Here is a 23,469-nt window from a genome sequence, read left to right on the forward strand (position 1 = left end):
AGGAACAGAAGTTTTATGGCTTTTTATCTTCATCCCATCAGCCCTGAATTCCTGCTCAGTCACCCAGCGTGTGAACTTTTGACATTGCTGCTTTTAGATATTTTCCCTTGACTTTGTTTATGAATCCACTGGTGCTTATGAAAGCGAGAGACTTGCTTTCTTGCCAGGGCCAAGAACAGCAGAGGCAAGTGGTGTCCAAGTCCTCTACTTCCAGGCCCTGCTCCAAAGCCTCTGAAACCAGCAGGAAGAGCTGGATGCAGACCCCGCCATGGCTCTGGGCAGGGATGCTGGGCACTAACTCCTGCAGGCACCAAAAGCAAGCGGATTATTAATTCCTAGCCCCCACTTACCCTTTTTTAATATGTCCTAATTCCAGCCTGAAATTGCTCGTGAAAATATCTGCTAACGTGCAAAAACCAGAGGTGGGCAGCGGGTGCCTGTCCTGCCCATCCCATGGGACAAGCCCTGTCCCAGCCTCCCACAGGGCTCAAGCATCAGGTCCATTCTCAATTATTTATTTCTGGTAACGAAGGAGGGACAGAGGGACCCCAGCCTAACTTAGAGCACCCAGATTTATTCGGTGCAGTCAGTATATCAGGCAGCAGGCACTCGCTCCTGCAGCCATGGGGCAAGCATTAATAGAAGGAGATGGGATGCAATCCCAGGTTGGAGGCCTCTGCCAGCTGGAAATGCCCATGATTGAGCTTTTTTCTTTGGTGGCCAAGATGGAAATGGAGCTACGGAGCTCCTGATGTACTCCTGATACACTCTTGACATACTCCCGATGTGCTCCATCCTGGCTGTTCTGGTATAAGCTGGGGGTGCTTCAAACTACAGCATCCTTTTGTGTGGTTACACACAAATATCTACGGTAGAGAAACTGGACACAGAGAACTTGCTGCCGTCAGTGAACTACGCGAGCTAAGGAAAGCCACCCAGCGATGTCCCCTCCCTCCTGTTTCTGTCACCAGTGCTAATAAGGGCATCAGCAAAACGGCTGTGGCTCCTGCCAGAACAACGTCCCGCTAACAGGAACCACCATCGCTCCACTTTAGGAATAAAGCAAATCGAATGACACCCGTCCTGGATCTCTCCTCCGACAGATGGCAAGCAGCACTTGTCAGAAACCGTGCCCAAAATGCCAACAGAAAATAATTAGGCAGCTCGGCTGACAGGGCAACAAAGGAAGGTACCTGGTCGGCCGTGGCTACCCCAGGACCTTGGCTAAACTGACAACAAAAACATATTGATCCATCCCAGAACGGGGCTGGATCTTCAAGGAAGGGAGGGATCTGCCACGCAGAATAAACCTGGCTCAAAAGACTGGCGCAGTCCCCAATATGCTTCGTTATCGATCGTGCTTCGTTATCTCACAGCACCTTTCGTTCATGGATTTCGGCATGCTTTGCTTATCCAGGTAAATCCATCCCCAAACACAATTCCGAGGGAGAAAGGGTGAAAACCGCACCAGAGATTAACGTGAGCTGTTAATTAGTCCTCAAACCACTCTTACTGGGAAGAAACAGAGGGATGGATTTGTTTGCCGAGGAGTTTACCGAGCTGCTCCGCTGCAGTTTGGGGCCGGAGGGGAAGGAAGCGGCTCCTCCAACAGAACCGTGAGGGGAATGCAGGAAGGAAAAATTAATTACCGGTGCTGAACCCCAGCCAAGTCATCAGCCACAACACTTGTGCGTCCTTACAAGAACTACCATGTGATTTCTAGTGACCACAGATGGTCTGGATCCTGGGAGCGCTTCTCAGCCGAAACAGGCAATTTCAGCATCGCAGGCATCCTGGGAGGATGCGAGGTGGAAGTGGAGGATGGTGTGGGGGCTGCATGGTGCACACACGCTTCTCTTCCCCTGATATCAAGCCGTATGTTTTCTGGGCTCCAGGCACAATGGGACGACAGCTCCAGGAACCACCACACCAGTTATCCCAGTGGATGGGGACCAGTGGCACAAGCAGCTCAAGGGGAGCTGGCAGCAACGGGCAGAGGAGGGATAATGAACGAGTGAGCGGTGGAGGACGCTTCCCAGGGCTTTTTGTCCAAAAAACAGCAACAAAAAGCAAGCTAGGAGACAATGACAGCAAAAGATCATGCCCTTTGGAGAAGCCTGCCAGCAGCTAACAGAGACCTGGCATTTAGCGCTGTGTTGAAAGGCCTTGGTGAGCTCTTCCAGTTGCTCTGACCAGCGAGGAGGGAGATGGTGGGGAGGGAGCTGGGTCCCAAGCAACTGTGGCCAGGACTCGGGCTATGCTGGAGCTCGGCTCCTGGCACACTCTTTTCCATCTCAGCAATGCAAGCGAGAAAATTGCCGCTGGATGCTGAGTTCTCTTTGGCATCTCCTGATGTCTGACCACAAGAACCAGCATGAAGTCATGATTTCCCCTTAAAGGGAGCTGGGGAAAGCGTGCCTCCGGGGCTGCATCCCTGCCCAGCCTCCGGGAGCTCCGACTCCGCTGTGGCCACACCGAGTGACACTGGGTTCACAGCTTGTACCAGAAAAGCAAGGTCAGAGGCATGGAGAGCAGCGGAGAGCCCTTCCTCAGGCTTCCCTGGATTTATTTCCCATTTGATAGTGGAATTTGGAGGGGGAAAAATACCTCGGTGGTCAAGGTTGGTGTTTTCTTAAGCGGCGGTGCTGCCTCTGAGCATCGCCATGTCCCTCTGGGATGACAGTCTTCTGCTCCTCTAACTTGTCTTCCGGATTTCACCTCCCGTTTCAACAAAGCCCAGTTCTAACCAGTCACTTGGAAAACACCTTCCTGGAAGCAACACCCCTCCTTCCCCAGACCTGCCCCACCTGGAGGACCTGAGTCCTGCTGCCGAGAATAAAAGCTCGGTGCTTTAACAGAGAACAACCTCCTCCTTTCAGAGCTGGGTCACAAACCCGAAACACTGACAAAAGTAGTTAGATTACACCTGTATAAACAGGGAGTAATCAAAAATATGCTCCATAAACATAAGCTTTCAAAACAGAGCTCTGTACCGCCGATGGGTACGGAGCATGTTTATTTATCTATGGGTGAACTCGCTGATTTACACCATAAATCCTTAAATAAAAGAACTGACTGCTTTTTTTTTTTTTTTTTCCCTTCTCCCCCTTTCCCTTGAAGCAAAACCATCCTGAGCGGGCAAACGCTCTGGTGACAATCTTGTGGGGACTTATAAGCCGTGAGCTGCCGGCACAGGAGACAATAAAGCTCCTGTTCCATCTCAGGTGACCTTTAATGCAAATCCATTCAGTCCCAGGGATCTCACGGCTCCCGTGCCACACCGGCGCTAAGAGGATGAAGCCTCAGAGAAGCTGAATTCTTTTTTCTGATGCTGCCAAGCCTGTTTGCCTCCTTCCCTGCCCTTCCGTTCTTTGAAAGCAGTTGCCGTTATGACACAGTATCTCCATCTGGCAGGGTGAATAAGCAGATCCACCCAGAGCCATCAAAAAAGAAGTGAGTCAACGCTAGAGATTTAAAGAAGTATTGTGAGATTTCATTTCAAGCTAAGGGGATTGCTTTTAAATAGCTCCCTTTAAAGCATTAAACCCAAGGCAGTCGCACAAACGCAGCGGAACCTGCAGACCTCCTATTCCTATCTCCTTTCTGCAACCAGCCAGCTATTTCTGGTCCCCAATAGTCACCACTGCCTACGCCGACCTCCGAGGTGCAGCTCCCGCTGCTGTACAGGAGCTGATCAGTCAGGATTGATGCACATCCAAAACTTTCTCCCAATTTTTCAAAGCTTAATGGCTATTCCAACCCCCTCTGCATGCCAAGGCTGCTTCTCCTGGGCTGGGGGATCTGGCTGCAGCAGATGCCCCAGCCCATCACCAAGGTCCACCGGGACACCACACCAGCAGGGCAGGGGGGAACCATCGCATGCAGACGAGCAGCAAAGCTCCCCAGATGCTCTCACGCTGAGCACGCTGCGTGTTGGATGGGAGCTTCTGCTCTTTGCTCTTCAGGAAGAGATACTATCCCATTTTTGTAATAGCTCAGTGTCCTGTTTTTTGGTCTGAAATGAGAACTTATCGCCCCCTTATCAGCATGCTGCTGCAGGGCAAGCAGGCAGTGAGATGTCTGCAGTGGTTTGCTCAGGTGTGGAGAAAACGTGGCAATGTAATACGTGGTAAATCCTCTATTTTCCAAGCCAGCAGGCTAGTGAGGACGACCTAATCCCAGGGTTTCCTGATACTCCCCCAACTGACGGGCTTCCCGGCCAACCACCACTGGTTTGTGAAATCCCTGGACTATGTATCCCACAAGGATCTCACTCTCCTGGCAGCTACGCCAAGCCTTTCTGCTGGAGGTTCCTGATTTCAAACCAAGGTCATTTGCAGTCCCGGTAATTAGTGTCACTACAGCAATATCACTGTGTTATGCAAAGAAAGTTAATCTGGATTCCTAGCACTCAATACACTAAATGATTGCAAACAACATCTGATGATGTCTGACAGGACCTCATGCTCCCTGTCTTAGGTTTGCTCAGAGCAAGAATAAGCCTTGGCTGGATTGTGTCCACCAACCTCTCAGGAATCTCCAGTGGCTACTACAGGCACAACCCCAGAGGTCTGAGTTTCTTCGGTGCCACCGTTACGTACCTGAATACACGTCCCAGTGCACTCCTTGCAGAGGCTGCAGGACAAAGCCCATCTGCTTGCTGGGATATGTGAGATCTTCGTAATGGGTTCCATTTTTTCAGGACATCCAATGCTAACCTGGTCACGAAACAGAAGACAAGTTGTAAGTAGTGGTTACCAGCCCAAATCTCCTACAGGGGGATGTCTGTGGCAGTCTGAATTCTTTATTTTTCAGGGCCACTTGTGATTTGGAAAAGAAACAACACCCCAACTCCCCAAACCAGAAATAAATCTAGATGAAATGTCGGTGTTTTCTTTGAAATAATTCCTCATTTTGATGTTGCTGTGTATCTCAGGTGGGCACATGAAATTAGCTTTACCCTGGCCAGGCAGGTCCTGTAAATGCCCCCCACCTCTGTGTCCTCCCTTAAAAGGGCACCCCTTGGCTGCTAATTAAACACACAACCCAATGATCAACCAGCATCGCAGCTCGGACCTTGGTGCGGCTTGACAAGCCAAACTGGACTTGCCATTTCGACCATTAACAAACATCCTGAGATGTTCAACCTTGAGACTTGAAACCAGGCCCGTGCCCATCCGCATGTCAAGAGGAGGTTGGAAAAACATCTTACTTCAGGTATCCATAAGGCACAGCTAACGTGGACCCATTTCGTCCCGCTCCGGGTGGGCTTCAGCGCTCCCCCTCTCTTGGGGCACAGTAGACACTTTGGCTGGACCCCCAGGGCGCAGGTCCGGCAGAGCCAGCTCCCGATGGGGACCTTCAGGATGCCGTAGCACGCCTGCGTGGACAGGAGGGAGGAGGTTAGTCCCAGCAGCCCAGGAAGAGCATCCTCCAGGGCCTCCTCCTTCACTCACACCTTTTTCACTACTGTTGGCTTATGGCCACCACATCTGGGCATTCTAATGACAAACAGATGTAAAGCAGCTCCACAAACACAGACAGTGAGGTTAAGTTCTTCCTTCCTTGCTTCCTTCCCTATTTTCACATGGATACTCATACATATCCGTATGTCCTGGGTTTTAATTAAAAACTAAGTCTGCAAACATGCTGTGTATCACGCCAAGCATCCACCTGGCTCCAGGTCGGGGGCAGGTGGGGCAACCAGGCTGCTCCATCGGAGCCCCACCACCGGTGGGCATCTATCCACTCATCTCCTGCCCGTTCCTGAAGAGCTCCCAGACCCGGAACGACTCGGAGAAGTAAGAAAAGCCATGGGGAGAAAACCTCTGAGGTATCTGAGGGCTGAAAAGCCACAACCCCATGATTGAGAAAGATGGACCACACTGGTTACACACCCAACCCAGCCTGAAGGGGAAGCGAAAATAACTACGGAAAGGTAAAAAAGGGAAACCAATAGTTATGAATATAAATGAGAAGGGCGGAACCATAAAGGACAGTAAATCTAAAGGACGGTAAATCTAAAGGAGGCAAGGACTTTGATGGGTGGACTGTTTGGTGGATGAGGAATCGGTTGGATGGTCACATCCAGAGGGCAGTAAGGGACCTGGACAAGCTGGAGAGGTGGGCTACCTCTCCAGGTGGGCCTCATGAGGTTCACAAGGCCAAGTCCAGGGTCCTGCACCTGAGTAGGGGCAACCACCAGTATCAATACAGGCTGGGGATGAAGGGATGGAGAGCAGCCCTGAGAGAAGAACTTGGAGGTGTCAGTGGATGAGAAGCTCAACATGCCCTGGCACTGTGTAATGGCAGCCCAGAAAGCCCCCCACATCCTGGGCTGCATCCCCAGCAGCGTGGCCAGCAGGGCGAGGGGGGGGATTCTGCCCCTCTGCTCTGCTCTGGGGAGACCCCCCCTGCCCAGTGCTGCCTCCAGCTCCGGGGCCACCAACAGCAGAAGGACATGGAGCTGTTGGAGCGGGACCAGAGGAGGCCACGGAGATGCTGGGAGGGCTGGAGCCCCTCTGCTGTGAGGACAGGCTGAGAGAGCTGGGGGGGGTTCAGCCTGGAGAAGAGAAGGCTCCGGGGAGACCTTCGAGCCCCTTCCAGTCAAACTATTCTATGATTTTGGGATTCTAAGGACAAGTCTATGGCCATGAGAGTGAGAGCTAAAGGACTTGGGTCACCGACAGAGCTCCTCGACCTCCTGCCGTAGCACAGGATGCAGAGAAGCCAAAGTGTTTCATAAATATTTCTCTTCCATGCTTGGGGAAGAGCCAAATGATAAGCCGTATCGCATAATGACGATGATAAAATACTTTCCACTCCGGCTGTAACTTACGACTGTATTAAACAGCTACTACTAAAACTAGACAGTTTTTAACCGTCAGGTCCCGATAACTCGCCCTTAAGGGCTTTTTCAGAGAGCGGCAGACAACTGCCCTGGGCACTGACGCGGGGCTGTGTCACTATTTTCAGCCAGGCGATGTAATTAATTCTAGATCTGGCTGCCCCAACATCCCTCCAGAAGGCAGGCGGGCAGTGCTGATAAGGACCCCCAGCGCTGCCGGCTGGAAATTCAGCCCAGGCACTTGTCAGCTCCACTTCTTGGAAGCTTAACCCCCCCCAGAAAAACGGCTTTTCACCCTGCTGACGCAGGTCACCACCACCAAGAGCGACAGCGCTGCAGGTGGGGATGGGGCAGAGGGGGCACAAGGAGACGTGTGAGCGTGGGAAACGCGTATCTTTAATCTTTCCTGGCCAAGAACAGACCTTATAACATGGCTTTTGGTCGCCCCGAAGCACGAATTGACTCCGATAGTGATTGCCAAGGGGAAAAAGCCACTTTGTGAACAGATTATTAGGATAACAAGGAATTAAGGGAGGTAATATCATTGCTGCGAGTCTACACGGTTCAGAGAGACTTAACTGTGTGTTCCACAGCGTCTCCAAATCTGATAGATAACCCATTTCTGTAACAGAGTTTTATAAAACATCTGATTTAGTACCAGACAAAAATCAACCTGGTATGTACAGGAGAATAAACTGGAGGACTGATCTCAAAATCCAGGGGAAAACAGGAATTATGACCAGGTGGGCATCTCTAGCAGAGTCTTGGCTCTCAGTTATTTATTCCTAGAGGTTGTAGAGCAGCTGAAGGTGCAATTCTGCTCTGAGGAGCTCTGTCCTGGCCAGGGAGAGGCTCTGGAAACAAGGTGGGTTATCACCTAAATGCTCTCCCGGGCCAGCACCAGCCAGAAGGTGCTCCAGGAACACGGAGCCAAAGCAATGCTGAGTAGGAGCAGAGCAGCTATTTTTATCGCTGCGCCTGTCACGGGTGCAACGTCACCGAGAAGGGGATGCCAAAAAACACGGGGAGTATGCTGAGCCACAGAAAAGGTTGGTGTGGTCCATGAAACAGCGGGAGGGCTTGGCCGTGTCCCCACGCCAGGGAATGGGGACTTGGTAATGACAGGACCACGGGGCGGTGGCTGGAATCTGGGGATGGATCATCCCTGTGCTAAAGAGTAGTGAGATGCTGCTACCACAAGAAGATTCCTCCTCGCTGAATATTTTAAAATTAAGACTGCACGTCTTTTCCAAAAGCTACACTTCATAGGAATTAATTAATAGCAAGCCTCACAGCTTGGTGTTATGCAGATGAGATGATTACAACGATACCTTCCAGCACCATAACCCACACCAAGGCGTGCCTGAGCACAACCCTGCCTCTGCCCCTTCCCGCTGGGATGCAGGAGGATGAGGCATCGCTCCGGCCGTGTCCTGCTGCACCCCAGCTCCTCTCTGCCACTGCCCGAATCCACGAAGCCCATGGCATCAGCACCCAGATGCCCACAGGAAAGCACCGTCCCCAACAAGTTTTGGATGTGGGGCCGGCAAGGGGAGGGGGTTACATGATGCCACGTAACACCCCGTGCTGTGGCTCTGGCCTTTGTGGCTTAGGGCGTAAATCAGGGCAGAGATTAAATCACAGGCAGCTTAAGGGCTGCCATCGGGCTTAGGGCTGGACTCTGCGCCCTGAAAACAACGGAAAATCACCCTTTTCTTTCAACAGCCTTGAAATCCAGCCCGTCGCATCCCCCTCTGGAACACCGCTCTGCTCCCAGCGCTGGGGACGCTGCCGAAAGCAGAGCCCACGGGGTCCCACAGCCCGTGGTGGGCACAGCCGGTGTCCCTTTGTCCCCACCGCAGTCCCCTACACTGACAGCCTTCCTTGAGCCCCTGCCCATCGGCACGTGTCAGCTCACGGCCTGACATTGCCACTTGGGCTTGTTAAAAAAAAAACACCCCAACACGCACAAAAAAAAACCCCAACTCCAACCCTGGATCTGATTCACCGATGGAAACCATTCAAACACCCACCTCCCGCAACTATAGATATCTCCAACGCTCTCCCACCTCCAGGAAGCGCTGATGGAAAAGCTGCCCAAAAGATGAGCAAATGGCTCGCTTCAGAGGGGGGGAAAAAAAAAAAAGAAAAAAAAAGGAAAAAAAAAAAAAAAAACCCAAACCCAAACTCCTTCACACAGAGGGTGAAACCCAGGAGCTGCCGTCACCATCCCAGCACCGCACGGCACTTCCCCTCAAAGCACAACCAGCAAAACCTCCCCGGACCCGCACGGGACCCGGGCAGACCCTCACACAGCTGCCTTCTCCTTGTCAAGGTTTCCCCAAGCTCAAGAGCCTCCAGAATTCCCCCCTTCCCCCCCCCTCAGCAAGGGCTTGGAGCATTTGCATTCACTTCTAAAAATAAAATTATTTTCCTCCGGGCAGCAAAATAAACTGAAATCCTACACTCGTGCAGCAGGGAAGCTGGGACAGACACCCTGCGATGCGAGACAGTTGCTAGGGGAGCTGGGAAGGTCCTGCTACCCCCAGTATAAGGCTGTGGAGGACACTGGAGGTCCGGGCAAGCCCACCCCACCGGCGAGTGCAGGGCTGCAGCCCCGCATCCCTCCCAGCCCACCAGCCAGTCCCGCACACCGTGCTGGTCACCCCTGGGTGCTAAAGGTCCCACGGCTGCAGTTTAATAAAGCAAGGTGGGGTAAAGAATTAAGAATAAGCCCATTAACGGAAGAGGAGGCATGAAATATCACGGAGACCAGAGAATGAGGAGGAGGGGGCAAAGTAAGCTCAAAGGAAGTGGTTTTCAACCTCTGCTTGTGTATTTTGTGGGGCTAAGAAAAGTAAGAAAAGGAAGTTTGCCGTCTGCCAGCTATCCAAGACCCCATTTTCTATCCTCGCTCCACTGGAGACGCGCCGGGAAACCTTCGGAAAAGCTTAACGGGGGTCTACAGCAGCCCAGGGGATGGTGGGGATGGGAGGAACCCAGAGGAGGGGGTGACAGCAGCGTGACCAGCCCAAACCTGCCACTGTCCCCCGCGGCCGGGGCTCACCTGGTGCACGCAGACGTTGCACTTGTCGCAGAAGACCATCTCGTTGCCGTCCTCCCCCTCCGGTGAGCGGCAGACGTCGCACACCACGTCCTCGTCGTACTCGATGCCCAAGCCCTCCTCCGTTTCGATGGCGATGTTCATGTTCTCGTAGCACATGGTCTCCAGCTCCTCCAGCACTCGCTCCAGGGTGATCTCATCCAGCTCGGGCTTTTCTGCAAGGCAGAAGAGGGGACACTGATGGGGGTTCCGGCGCGGGAGCCCATCCGCCCTCGGGGCAACGTTTTGCCGAGGGCTGAGCATTTTAGATGGCAAGCGGAGAGGCAAATCCAGGGTGACGGTACGAGCGGCGACTCAGAAAACGGCTGCCTCCCCCCCAGCTCGGGATGCAGTTTGTGTTTCATAGACAGTAACAAAATATTGCTGCTGGCTGAGAGGAAAGAAACCCATTCAGCTGAAGCAACGCGGATAATTAGGTCTGACAGTTTAAATGTTCAAGGAGACAAGTTTTGCAAAGATGCTTTCTGCAGCGAGGGCTCAGACGAGCTTTGGCAAACACAAAGTCAATGCTTTAATTGTTAAGGCTGAAAATTGACCCTTTTAGAGCCAATTAAATGGAACCGTAAAAGTGAAGCCAAATGCTGAAATTAAGGACAAATAAAGTGTTTTTTCCCTCCAGTTGGGTTTAGTGGAATAAGAAGGTCAGACACCGCTGTGTCGTGCTTCATTCCCCCCGTACCAGGATCTGAAGTGGCAGAGGTGCTTTGCCAGAGGTTTCTCCGGAGTGACAACCAGGAACATGAGTCCAATAACCAGAAAAAGGCTTCTTCAGAGCAGCAACCTCCGGCAGCGGGATACCCGGCCACCGTTATGGGGAGGATGCTGCTGCCAGGAGGTTGGCAGCACCAAAACGGTGCCACTCTTGAGCACTGCTCCCAGAGGAGCCTCTCACCCGCACACTAAGACCCCGGTACCATAATCCCAACGTGAGACGACTCCAGGTAAGTTAAAAAAATAAGAAGGAAAAAAAAAAATAATCTGTCAGCAGCAGGAATGAGGTTCTCTGTGAGAGGTAAGAGGCAGAGTTAAGCCTCCACCGCACCCCGTCTCCCCGTGAGCACTACTGCATCACCGGGGAAGGCACGGAGATGGGGACGGAGGTACCCGCAGGATGCAATACGAAACGTTTAATCTTTGCATTTATTTGCGTATATTATCCGTGATGATGGCCGGAAAGCACCAGACAGCGGAGGAGCCTGCCCCGTGCCGCCGACCACCTTTCTTGTTGCAAGGCAACGGGAGAAAAAAATCTCATTTACAAGCAAAGAAGAGGAAAAAAAAAGGCTTGAGGAAGTACTGATGTGAAGTAGTTACTATTTAAATTTGCTATCCTGGGCATCTCTTGAGCCAGAATGTGACAGAGCCAGAATGTGACATCCCTGTCCCAGGCCCCCGGAACTGGGGAGGGATGGGACACGGGGGTCCCGGGCAGTGTTCCCAGCCCCTCCAGCTGGAGGATGCCAGCGAAGGCTGCACCTTCCCCCCCCCCGACGGCCACAGACCGGCTGAAAAACTCTGTCAAGGGGGAACGCAACCCGTGGGCGAGCTCGGCAAGCAAACACACCATTGTCTGCCTTTTTAAGCTCTTCCCCGATGTTTCGCATTGGCACGGTTTCCCTTGGCTTGACAAGTCTCTGCAAACATCTAGCCTGGCATTTTACATGTCTGTGTCGAGTCTGAGATACCATCTCAGACAGACAACACTGTTCCCTATCGCAGCCCTTTCAAGCGCCGGGGCTGCTGTGCCGCAACACGCCGAGGAACCTGACGATACCTGTTTTTATTACGGAGCAGCCCCGGCAACGGGCGCGGGATCCGTGCAGAGCCCGCCCCAGGCTGGCACCGGGGCGATGTGAAGCATCCCACGCTGGCACGGCGAGCCCCGTAGCCGGGACGGAGCCGATGGCTGGCTCTTGGCATCGTGCTGGTTGGACGCAACAGGGCAGGGAGGGGGTTACAGGCAAAGCCAGAGCGTTAGTTTTTGCCTTAATGGTGTCCCTTTCTTTATAAACACACCGCCCGAGCTGCACTTGCTCCACAAAGAGCCACAAGCCATGACTTCATGCGAGCATTACACAAGCCCAGCAAGAACATTCTGCTCTCGGTCAGTGTTTCAACTCCGCATCTGTGACCACGATCCCGGGCGCCTGAGTGTCAGCTTGGAGTTATTCCCTTTCGCCCAACATTTCAGGCCCTGGTCTCTCTGCTCTCCTGGAAAGCAAAAGCCACGGAGATGCTGGGAGGGCTGGAGCCCCTCTGCTGGGAGGACAGGCTGAGAGAGTTGGGGGGGTTCAGCCTGGAGACGAGAAGGCTCCGGGGAGACCTCAGAGCCCCTTCCAGTCCCTAAAGGGGCTCCAGGAGAGGTGGGAAGGGACTCTTGATCAGGGAGGGGAGCCATAGGACAAGGGGGAAGGGTCTTAAACTGAAAGGGGGGGAGATTTACATTAGAGATTAGGAAGAAATCCTTTCCTGTGAGGGTGGTGAGAAACCGACCCAGGTTGCCCAGAGAAGCTGTAGATGCCCCATCCCTAGGGGAGTTCAAGGCCAGGTTGGATGGGGTTTTAAGCAACTTGTTCTAGTGGGAGGTGTCCCTGCCCATGGCAGGGGGGTGGGACTGGATTGTCTTTAAGGTTCCTTCCAGCTCAAACCATTCTATGATTCTGTGATTCTGTGAAAATGATCATTAAAGCGTTCCCGGTGCTTTTCCCCACGCACTTTCTAGAGCCTGTGCCGAGGGCAGGCAGAGAGCCGGCAGCTGCAGGCAGCGCCAGGAAGGAAAGGGAGGGGGGTTTCCACAGGAATCATGACCCTGACCTGCCCACAGGGTCGGGATCGCGCTGGCATCGCCACCGTTCCTGTTTCACCTCCAGTGGGAAGAACCAGCTCCCATCCCACCCGCTGCACTTCCCACCCGCAGCGATGCCCCGGCACCGCTTAACCCCGGGGAGAAAGTCCCCGTCGATCCCTAAACTCTCGCACTGTAGCAAGACCAGCCCTTTCCCGGGGTTTCCTTATCAGCCTACGTGCGATGAGGTTGTTATACCACTACCTCAAAAAAATATAGATCTCCCCCTCCCTCCCGCGCGCACACACACACACACACACGCGCGCGCACGCTCTCACACTCCATTTAGATGTAATTACATTAGGAATTTGTTTGCCAAGCGCCATTCAGAATACCTCGGAGCTTATTGAATTGACAATTGCACTTGATGGGGATGAAGCGATTAATCGCTTATGAAACACTAAACAATGGGGCCTGGGGGTGAAGTGCTTTTTCCATTTGTGCTCCATTTATCTCCTTCTGCATCATATAAAGTTTGTGCTACTGAACTCCATTCATAAAATTGTCATCTTTTTGGCTGAGAAAAAAGCTATCTGTATTGATCGTGGCCAGCTAAACAGCAAAACCAAAAATACTCCACCAAAACACTCCCTACGCACACGCAAGTGACACCATTATTGTCCCCAGGGAAGGAAGAGCAAAGACCCAGATACTGATCTTAGGTACAATGAAGAAATCCATCAACATCCAAGGAGTGAGTCACACTTGAGCCCAGCACTGGGACTGTGGGCTCTACCCAGCCCCTTGGTCAGTTGGGGTAAGTGTCCCCTCCCTGCCTGTGTCCCCTCCCAACTTTTTGTGTCTCCCCCAGCCTACTCACTGGTGGAGGAGCAGAAAAGGCCTTGACTGCTCAACAACAACCAAAACCAGCAGTGTGCCATCAACACCGTTCTCATCCCAAATCCAAAACACAGCCCCACACCAGCTGCAAGCAAGAAAGTCAACTCTATCCAGGTTGAAACCATGTCATTCTCCACCCTGTATTCCATACCATTTCCATCATGCTCAGGTTCCACATTATCCATTAACCACCACCCCTCTTCCCATCCTTTCACAGAATACACAGGTATCATTCCCTTAGTCTATGGACCATCCCTGTGGAATATCTGTAAAACTCCTGTAAATGTCCATAAATGTCTACAAATGTCCACAAAATGTCCACTGAGTTCATTTAGTCCATGACTTTGGATTGAGACACTGGCCCAGGTTGCCCAGGGAAGTTGTGGATGCCCCATCCCTGAAGGGGTTCAAGGCCAGGCTGGATGGGGCTTTGAGCAACCTGGTCTGGTGAGAGGTGTCCCTTCCCATGGCAGGATGTTGGAACTGGATGATCTTTAAGGTCCCTTCCAACCTGAACCATTCCATGGTTCTATGACTTTGTGCTCCATCTGTTATGGTGGTGACTCAGGACAGGGGAGGTGGTATGTTGCATGGAGTTACTGGGCACCAAAGCCAGCTCAGGTGAGGTCACTGCTGCCCTTGCACTGCTTCTTGTAAGGCTTGTCCCCCACTGGTTCCTGCTCTAGCAATTCCCATAACATGCAACTCGAATCCCTGGGAGCACTGCCTCCCACCCCATCCCAGCTGGAGAAGATCCTTTCCCATCCCAGAGCAGGGTGCTGGCAGGCAGCACGTACCCAGCCAAAGGAAGCATCCCCCAGAGCAGAAAGGGGACTTTGCTTTGTAAATGGAGGAGGAGAAGAGGTGCCAGACGATGATGCACTAAAGGAGGTCTCCAGATCTGATTCGGGAAGGCAAAACATGTAGGAACCCGGCCTTTCTTTTGAATTTTGCTCCCAGCAGAAAACTCTTCCCCGTATCTCTGCCACTGGGATCTGCCACGATCCCAGCAGCCACCCAGTATCTCTGTTATCCCCAGGGGGCTCCTGAGGCACCCGCCCTGACCCCACGCACGTCAGCTCCCCCAAACTGCCCATACTGCGGCTGAAACACAGAATTGATATATTTTAACCCAAAGGAGCTGGGCTGGCACCAAAGGCACAGCACGGGGTCTGGGAAAACCACGAGGCACATTCCTTTGCGCAACGCTGCTCTCCGTTATAATTGCTTCTGTAATATCGTAATTTATGTGGCATGAAGGAGCAATATTCTTCTGCTAAATGAATTCTCAGCTACTCCTTGTCGTGGTGTGAGCCGACTCACTGCGTGGGGAGAGAAAAAAATAGGTGGAGAGCCACCTTTTGCAAAACAGAGACCAATTTCTGACTAAACTGCGCTCCACTAAAATCAATTTACTGAAACAATAAATCCTTTTACCCGGCGGAGGATACCTGGAGATAAAACAGCTCATGAACAAACAGCCATCAGGACTGCAGGCTGTGCCATTAGTTGATTCACAAGCTACAAATCTTGGAGTCTGTTTGTCAGTAAAAATACATATAAACAAGCAAAATTACTGTTTTTCTTAGGAAACAAAAAAAAAAAGGAAAGCACTTGTGAGATGATGTAGGCTTCTCTCTTAGTATCTTTGAAAAACTGAGAGTGAAGGGACGCCAGCTCCCTGATGAGATAGGGTGTCCACACTCTGGACGGGGACCACAGGCTCCTGAGATCTTCCAGCCCACTGTCCCTCCAGCTCGCCCTGGGCAAGTCACTCCAAACCCACCTGCTTCAGCTCCTGCCTTGGCAAAGCTGCGCTAAGGATCCTTCCCACCTCAGATCCCGGGAGAATGAAAGCAGGCCGAAGAGAAAAAGCACTGGTGAGAAGCTAAAACTGAGTTTAGGCACCACCGTGCAGAAGGACACTTTGGGAGAAGCACAATTTGCCTCCAATTAAGGCTGGGAGCTGAGCACCCACCCGCTCAAGACACCCATGGGGACACCAGCCACCCCTGTCCCAGGCTGGGTGCTCCCCTGGGCATCCTGGGTCCTGCCCCAAACCTCCTTGGCAAAGCTCAAGGGATGTTGGACAACCACCTGGCCAACGCATCAGACCACTCGGGGCTCCCCCAGCCACCTCCACCCCATCACCTGCAGGCACACGATGCCTGGGAGATGCACAACTGTACCTTCGGGTTTTTTTTATCAACAAAGGTGAATTTATAAATTCACCTTTAACGTCAAGCGTGACCAAGAAAACAAACAGCGACACGCACCCTGCGTGAGCTGAGCATCCGCCGTGAAACTTCTAGATATTTTGTTACTAACGCAGCCTGCTAATGCACTTAAAAAGATTTACAGGAACAAATTATCACCCTTTCTGCCACCCACCGACATCAATTATTGCTCAAATTTAAGATGATGACAAAATGGTTTTCAGAAGCCACTTTATAAGCCGCCGCCTCTCTCCAGCGATGCTCGGCACTGACAGAGCTGTCCCGGAGCACTTCTGATGAAAAGCCTCCTCCCTCCACCCAGCAGCAAAACTCCCAACATTGCTGGAAACCACCGCAATTACTGCGAGGGATTTATGGAAACGGCAAAACGACGACTTGACACAAAAACTGACGGCACTGAAAAACGCGGAGGCAAAATGTCTAAAGCTTCTCCCGCCGACTTCCAACCCTGCTAATCTACACGTTGGCACAGCTTTCCTGGCAGTACCTGTTTATGTAAGGAGTTAAATAAGCTCAGCTTATTAAATCGGGGTATTGACACCTGCATTGAGAGCAACGGCTCATCAGGGAGCGCCGGCGCCTGCCCCCGGGGCAGCTCGGGCGAGTCCTCCTCCCGTTGATACCCACGGCGTTAATCCCCATCAACGGCGCTGTAATCGAGAACAGCTTCCAGCCCGAAATCTGTTCCCAGGGTACTTCTACGCTGTACACCGGGTGGGTACCTCGATTAAAGACGCCTCTGGCCTGCCATATCCCGCCAGGTCGCGGGGGATTTGCTGGTTCCTCTACCTGGGCACCCGAGTGCTCCGCTGCCGAAAGGATTCCTCGGGCAGCAGAGCTCAGGATCTCGGCGGAGAACAAAGATTCCAGGCGACGGGCAGCTGTTTGTTGTGGGCTGCAGCACAGACATGTTAGAAAACAGCTCCAAACTGGCAGGATTTCCTCAAAACAAAACAGAAATCCAAACAAACAGACCCTGAATTATTAACGGGCAAAGCTTTCTCCAGCGATGATGGGGTTCCATCGCCCGAGCGGTCCCTTATGGCTGTGAGCTGGGGGGAAGACACTGGAAAGGGGGGAAGCTGGTGGTTAAAGGGAATGGATCCCAGTACAAAAAGGACAGACCTCCATACATCCCGGAGCTGGGGAGCATCCCTGCGGGGGGATGGCACCCTTGGGATCCCCTGCATCGGGGGGCAGTGGTCCTCATGGCAGGGCTCCCCCCAGTCAGCAGCACTGGTGGGGAACGGGGTGGCCTCTGCCACCACAGCACAGTGGGGAACTGCGCCCGAAGTCGTTAAAATAATGGAAGAGCTTCAGATGACAGATTTTGGGGTGGCCCTGCGCAGCGGATGGAGCCTGGTCATGGTGATGGGCACCCTTGTGGGTGGGTGGCAGCTCTGCCCAGGTGGTGCCAATGTGCTGCCTTGGGGCGAAAAAGGGGCTCCCCGAATCCCGAAAGGATGTGGTGGGATGGGATTAGCCTCGGGCAAGGACTCGCAGAGCTGCTGGGTGGCAAGCAGCCGCTCTCTGAGGCGTACGTACATTCACAGCCCCTGCTCCATTGAGCACATCTTCCCCGGGGGGGGTTACTCCACCGACTTGGGTCTATTCCACGTCTACTTGACCAACCTCACCTCCGCCGAGGGAGGCATCATCTCATTAGCACACAGCCGTATCTCAAGCACGTGGTGATGAATTCCCCCTGGAGCTTCAAAAGCAATACATGTGACCTTTGCATGTTCCTGCCATAAAATACCAGGAACACCTCCAGCTCCCAAGATAGAAGCTGTGGTGGGCATATGTGAGCAGCATACACCATATGGATTAAGTCAAGGGAATACTTAGAAACTTCGGCTCTGCCTTCAGCAAAATTGATTCCGGCAACGATTTTAGCAATTTCTTGAGGATTTTGCCGTGTGTTTATGAAGTGCCGATCACCGCAAAGGGATCTTTCAGCCTGGGTTCTTTGAAGTCTCTCTAGCCCCACTCTTACAATGGCTTTGGATTTAGTGGAGATCACAAAATGCAGCATAAAATGTTAATATTAAAATGAAGACTTTCCTCTAAAAGGAAAGGCCTGTGCTGCCTGGAGTGGCATAGACATAAATCTCGTTCAGGGTTTCATTCAGACTCCTTCAGACCCACTTTTTTTTACTATCTCATATTGCAGCAGCAACAAATAAAACATTTAGGCATGCTTAAATATTGATTTCATCTCCAGCACACAGAAGTTCCTTTCTACCAAGTACAGTAACAAACTACCGAGGCATCTCACTGGGGGATTTAAAACTATTTAAAGCTCTTTTATGTGTAAAACTTTTGCTTTTCGGAGCAAATTCCATCTAATTGGGAGAGGAGCCAGCAGAGCGCAGAGAGCCGAAGCTATCTGGAGGTTTATCTGATCTCGGTGATAAAATTCCATCCCCGGGGTGACCTAAAAAGGACTGGAAAAGGCATGTGCTATGTGCTACGTGGATCAACGCTGCGCTAACGGCAAAGAGAGATGGATGATCTCATAGGTGTTTTCCAGCTCTCCTCCCCGCGGCGCCTCAAGAGCCAGTCAGAGACCAGGCTCCTTCTTTGTCACTAAATATTTTGGCAATGACACATTGTGCCCCTGGACTGCCCAGTGACAACAGCTCAGCTAAACACCCAGGAGGAATTTAAACTTCTGCATATCTCTTGAGGCTGGGAGATAATTCCCGACTTCTCTGAGTAGGAGGAGAGGCTGCCATTCTCCAGTTAAGTCATGTTAATGATCTCAGAGATTAGCGGAGCTGGTTTGGAAATCTCAGTATGTCATTAATGTCGAGGGCTTCCGGGAGAAAGCGCTATTTATGGACTGCCTCCAGAACGACCTAGGCAGGCGGCAATCTTCTGTGTCGAGTGGTGAAGGGCACTCAAGTCCCATCCCCGCTGCATGGCTTCTCCCATCTGGGAAGCAGAGGGAGCAGAGCCTCTGCTCCGGCACAGCCCATGAGGTGAGCAGCGATAGTAACAGCCTTCCTCTATGTGCACCCAAAACCCATCACTTCCACGGGCAGGAAAACGCATCCTCAAAGAAGCTGGCTGCCTATGCAGCCCTGATGCCCCGTAGCATTTGTGGTCCAGCCTTGCAGTACCCGTGGTCCAGCCCCGCAACATCCGTGGTCCAGCTCTGCAGCATCCGTGGTCCAGCCCCACAGCATCTGTGATCCAGCCCTGCAGTCCCCGTGGTCCAGCCCCGCAGCATCCATGGTCCAGCCCCACAACATACCTGGTCCAGCCCCACAACATCCCTGGTCCAGCTCTGAAGCATCCATGGTCCAGACCCACAGCCTCTGTGGTCCAGCCCTGCAGCATCCATGGTCCAGCCTCACAACAGCCAGTATGGGGTGATGTGACCATGGTCCCACAGCCCTGAGCACCATCACCCGTCCTGCTCCCTACCTGCCAGAGCCCCGGCTCCCCGTGGCGCCCGGGATGGGTTATTAATCAATGCCACATGCTTTCCCTTTCAAGTCACTGGAAAAAATGCACTAGCCCTCGCATTGCTAGAGAAGTCGGGAGGGCTGGGGGATGGGGTGAGATATCAGAGCCCTTCGGGCTGAAGCTACATCCACAATGGATTTCACACGCCAAACGCCGGTTTACAAAGCTCCTCTCTCCCCAGCATATTTAAGGCTCAGCCAGTAATTACAGCGCTCTTTCAGACACAGAAATGGGCTGGAGAATCAGCTGGCGGACAGTGAGGCTCTCTGCTGAAACCCCCTAGGTTCGTTATTACCACTGATAGCTGGTTACTGCAGGAGGGCTCAGGGGCTCCATCAGAGACCGTGGTCCCATCCAGCCTGGTGCTGCACAAACACCTCCTAAGGACAGTTCTTCAGCAAGCGGATAAATGACAAGGAGCTGGAGGAAGGAAAATGCAGCTTGGTCGAAATTGCAGAGGGTCAGCAGCAAAGCACCCTCTGTGTCCCGGTGATGCCAGCCCACCCAACACGCTGCGAGGAGCGGGGCCACCAGGGGTATGCGGCTGTGAGGATGCTCAACCTGCCCTCCCAAATCCAACGCGTTCCCACCCGCGCCCGGACGGCACCCGTCTCATCTCACCCTTCCAGTTACCCACCAGCCCGGGATCTCCACATCTGAAAGCTATTTAAGACACTGCATTTGTAACCTAATACTTTGAAGAAATAATAAAGCGAGCCAAATTTAACCCAAGAGAGCTGGAGAAGCCAAATCTCTGCCCGCTGCCTTTCTAGAGACTTATGAAATATGTACAAGGGGGAGGTGGAAATACAGACAAGCCTTCTCTGAAGCCCAAGGACACGTCTGATGGCCACCCACCTGTGGAGACGACAAGGGAAATGAAGCAGGAGACATGGTCAGAAGGATGTCCAGGGCGGTGCAAGCTGGTTTCTCAATGCAGTACTGCAGCTGTGTGGCGTTAGGAAGTGTGGGTCCTCTGCAAGGCACCCAAGAGCAACCAACCAACTCGCCTTTGCCCAGGAGCACCCTGTGCTCTGCCCAAGGACTTTAGCATAGCTGCCAGTGTCTCAAAACCTGGGTGTGCTAATGACAGAGCTGAAGCTGCTGATACAGGACCAGTTAACGAGGACAAAGCTGAGGGCGATTTGCTGGCGATACTACAGGCTCCACAACACCGAGACTACGGGAAAGCCGATACACAGGATACGTGTAATAGATAATTGGCCAAACTCTAAAAGCAGCCACTTCAACTTTCTCAAGGTCCCGGAGAACACGGTAAACAAAATTTGCTTGTAAATCATTAGTCCATCAGAAGAAGAGAGATCTTCTGCAACCAAGATCAGACAACGTGGTGGCCAAGTTCTGAGCCCGTTGATGCTCCACGCAAGCCTACAGAACTGAATCTTGCTGCAATTTGCTGAATCTCACTGCAGGGCTTCTCCAGGAGGCTGCGAGACTCAGCACAACCTTCCTGTCCCGCAGTGCACGGTTCCCTCTGCTCAAGCACTTTCTCACACACTTTGTCTCACCCTTGAAAGACCTTTGCAGCGGGGAGTAACGCTTCATGTAGACACGCTGCAGCTTTCACTGACCTCGCAAGGTGAAAGGTTTTATTGTGTTATTGCTCTTACCTGCGTGGCAGCAACCACGCCAGAGCAACCCTTACCTAACAAGGACTGGAAAATCCCTCCACGGTCTGGCAGGACTTCACCCCCGCGTGTCCGTGCCAACAGATCTGCCCAGCAGACCATGCTAAGCACCAGTGCCAGTGGTCAAATTCCAAGTCCGGGTACTTGCACTCAACCGAAATGCTCTAATGGACTTTAGGAATGTGCAGTGATATAACAGCAGTGACATGGGCAACACCACGCTGTGGTATTTAGAGACACCTGGGAAAAGAGAAACAATCCGGGACCAGCGTTTCTGAGAATTACACGTTTTGACTATGAAATCCTCTTTCCTCTGACTCCATCTGCCCAGTTGGCTATGGATGGAGAAATGCTGGAGAAATGCGTTCAGATGTGGCCAAAGGAAGAGGAGTCAGGGTCAACACACCCACCCTGACCAGCACCTCCTCCTGCAGTAGGGATGCCGCAGGGATGAGTACAGGAGATGACAATGGTCATACAATCAGAGCACAGTCCTGAGTGATCTGCGTCTATCGGTTCTTCTGCAAACCTGCTCCATGGGGCAACCTGCACTGTTCCTACCATCATCTGGTTCACCCCGTTCTTCTTGCACCACATCCCAAAACCCCTACGTGAAGCGAGCGGCACTGAAATGCACTCAAGATTCCTGCGCTGAAGCAATTTGTGTCATCTCCTTTGGAGAGCCTGAACAAAAATTTCTTCCTCAAGGCCTTGTGTTCCACATGATCACTTAAAAGGACTGAATGCCCACTCTGGGATGCCCAGGCAAGGAGAAAAACAGCAGCAATACTCACCCATCTCCTTGAGCTCCATATTAACAAGCTCCAACCAGCAAGCATCGAGCTCGTCCAGGTCATAGCGGCTCACTCCTTGCAAGTAAGTCCTCGTAGCTTCCGAAATCTCGGAGCCGGGCAGGCTACTCGGTGAAACCTGTGAAGGCGAGTTCTCCAGCTGGGGTATGATCCTGGAAGAAAAGTAAGAGAGGCTGAGAAAGAGCTACAGCTCACAAAAGTTTCCCATTTCTTGCCCTGGAGGGTGCGACCACGCCATGTCCAAACCTGACTCTAAGAAGGAAAGCAAGCTCAGCAAAATCCAAGGGGTTTTGTGCTCCTGGTGTCATCTCCTGCGCTTCGGATGCTGTGAGGACTACAACTCGGGACACAAGCACTTTCCCAAAGACTGCTGGTCTGAGCACCTTATGTGATGGTTTGAGTTGGGATGCCTCAAAACAACCTGATTTTCAGAAAACGCTGAGCAAAGCCCAGAGTTTGTGCTTTTCTCAGTGTTCCAGAGAAAAGCAGCAGCACGGCAGCATGGCTCCGGCACGGAAAATCAGGAATTTTGGTTTTGGCCTGTGTATCCGTCTACCTCAATGTATCCTTCCCTGCAGATTGGTGGCGTAACACCAATCCCTTCAGAAATACACCCAGTACCCCTCCCACACACAGGCTTTACTGCTCCATCTCATTCTTCCTAAACACCCGCTGATGTTTTTCGGTACGAACCAGCCCGTTCCCCGCAGGGATCCTCGCTGCAGAGCAGCGGTGGGGAAGCACCGAGCGGGCAGCTCTGTGCCGGGCTCTCCCCGGGAACATGCCTGCTCTTCAACAGCTCCACAATTCCCCCTCACACCATGAGGAATTAAGCTATTTTTCCACTTTGCGTGGCTCATTTCTTCCTCCCCGCCCTGCATTACCACCAGCCTGGTGGCAGCAGCCTCCTACGTGTTTGGATTCCCGAATCAAATAACTCGACCTACGGCTACAGCCGACAGCATCAACCTCTCGTTGCTCCCTGAGACGTTAGAGGGTTGTTTCTCCCCACAGGGGGTCATGCAGGAATAGCACACCAGGGCAGAAACAGCCCATTTGGGAGAAATACCCTGTCCTGCCTGTGAAAGTGGGAAGTTTGATGTGGAAAGCACGTGCAAGCACAAGATTGGGGCTGTTACGAATAGCGATGCTCTTGCCCAGAGCCAGTGGTCCCACCAGCAAGGGGGGACCGTGACACCAACCCATCCCTGCTCCATGGCCCAGAAGGGGCATCCCACACACCCCGAAAGGCAGGATGAGCCCGAGCCAAGGGATAAACATGGGGACGAGGCTTCGGGAAGGGCTTCTGCTCATCCCTGTTGTCTCAGCCACGCTGCAAACACAGCTCCTTCCTGCAAACCCAGCTCCTTCCCCGCTGCGGACAGGACGGTGGCACACAGGCACTGGATTTGGCACCACCACATGCTCTGCACCCCGTGAATATGAGACTCTCTGCCCAGAGGATGAATTTAAGCGCAGTGCCCTGTCCTAGTTACAGTGGGAAACATGAGCTCAGCCAGCAGCAGCCGAGCGCCTTCTCCCCACCGAGCGCCTTCTCCCCATCGTGCCCTGTCTGAAGTGCTCAGCAGGAGCAGAGGCATCCATCGAGGTTCTCCTGAGGTCTCTGAAGACTGGAGGAAG

General features: G+C 52.6%; 1 protein-coding gene across 2 annotated transcripts in view; it reads right to left on the minus strand.

The window, feature by feature from the left end:
• Positions 1–23,469, minus strand: part of JADE2 (jade family PHD finger 2) — a 77,382-nt gene that overhangs the window by 19,317 nt on the left and 34,596 nt on the right. For both annotated transcript variants that reach the window (XM_074156268.1, XM_074156267.1), the window contains exons 4-7: positions 21,811–21,980; positions 9,915–10,126; positions 5,213–5,380; positions 4,602–4,718 (exon numbers count right to left, since the gene is read on the minus strand). In XM_074156268.1, coding sequence (XP_074012369.1) covers positions 4,602–4,718; positions 5,213–5,380; positions 9,915–10,126; positions 21,811–21,980 — 667 coding nt within the window. The remainder of the gene's footprint in view (positions 1–4,601; positions 4,719–5,212; positions 5,381–9,914; positions 10,127–21,810; positions 21,981–23,469) is intronic.

Source organism: Numenius arquata, chromosome 11 (genome assembly GCF_964106895.1).
Source record: "Numenius arquata chromosome 11, bNumArq3.hap1.1, whole genome shotgun sequence".
NCBI lineage: Eukaryota > Metazoa > Chordata > Aves > Charadriiformes > Scolopacidae > Numenius > Numenius arquata.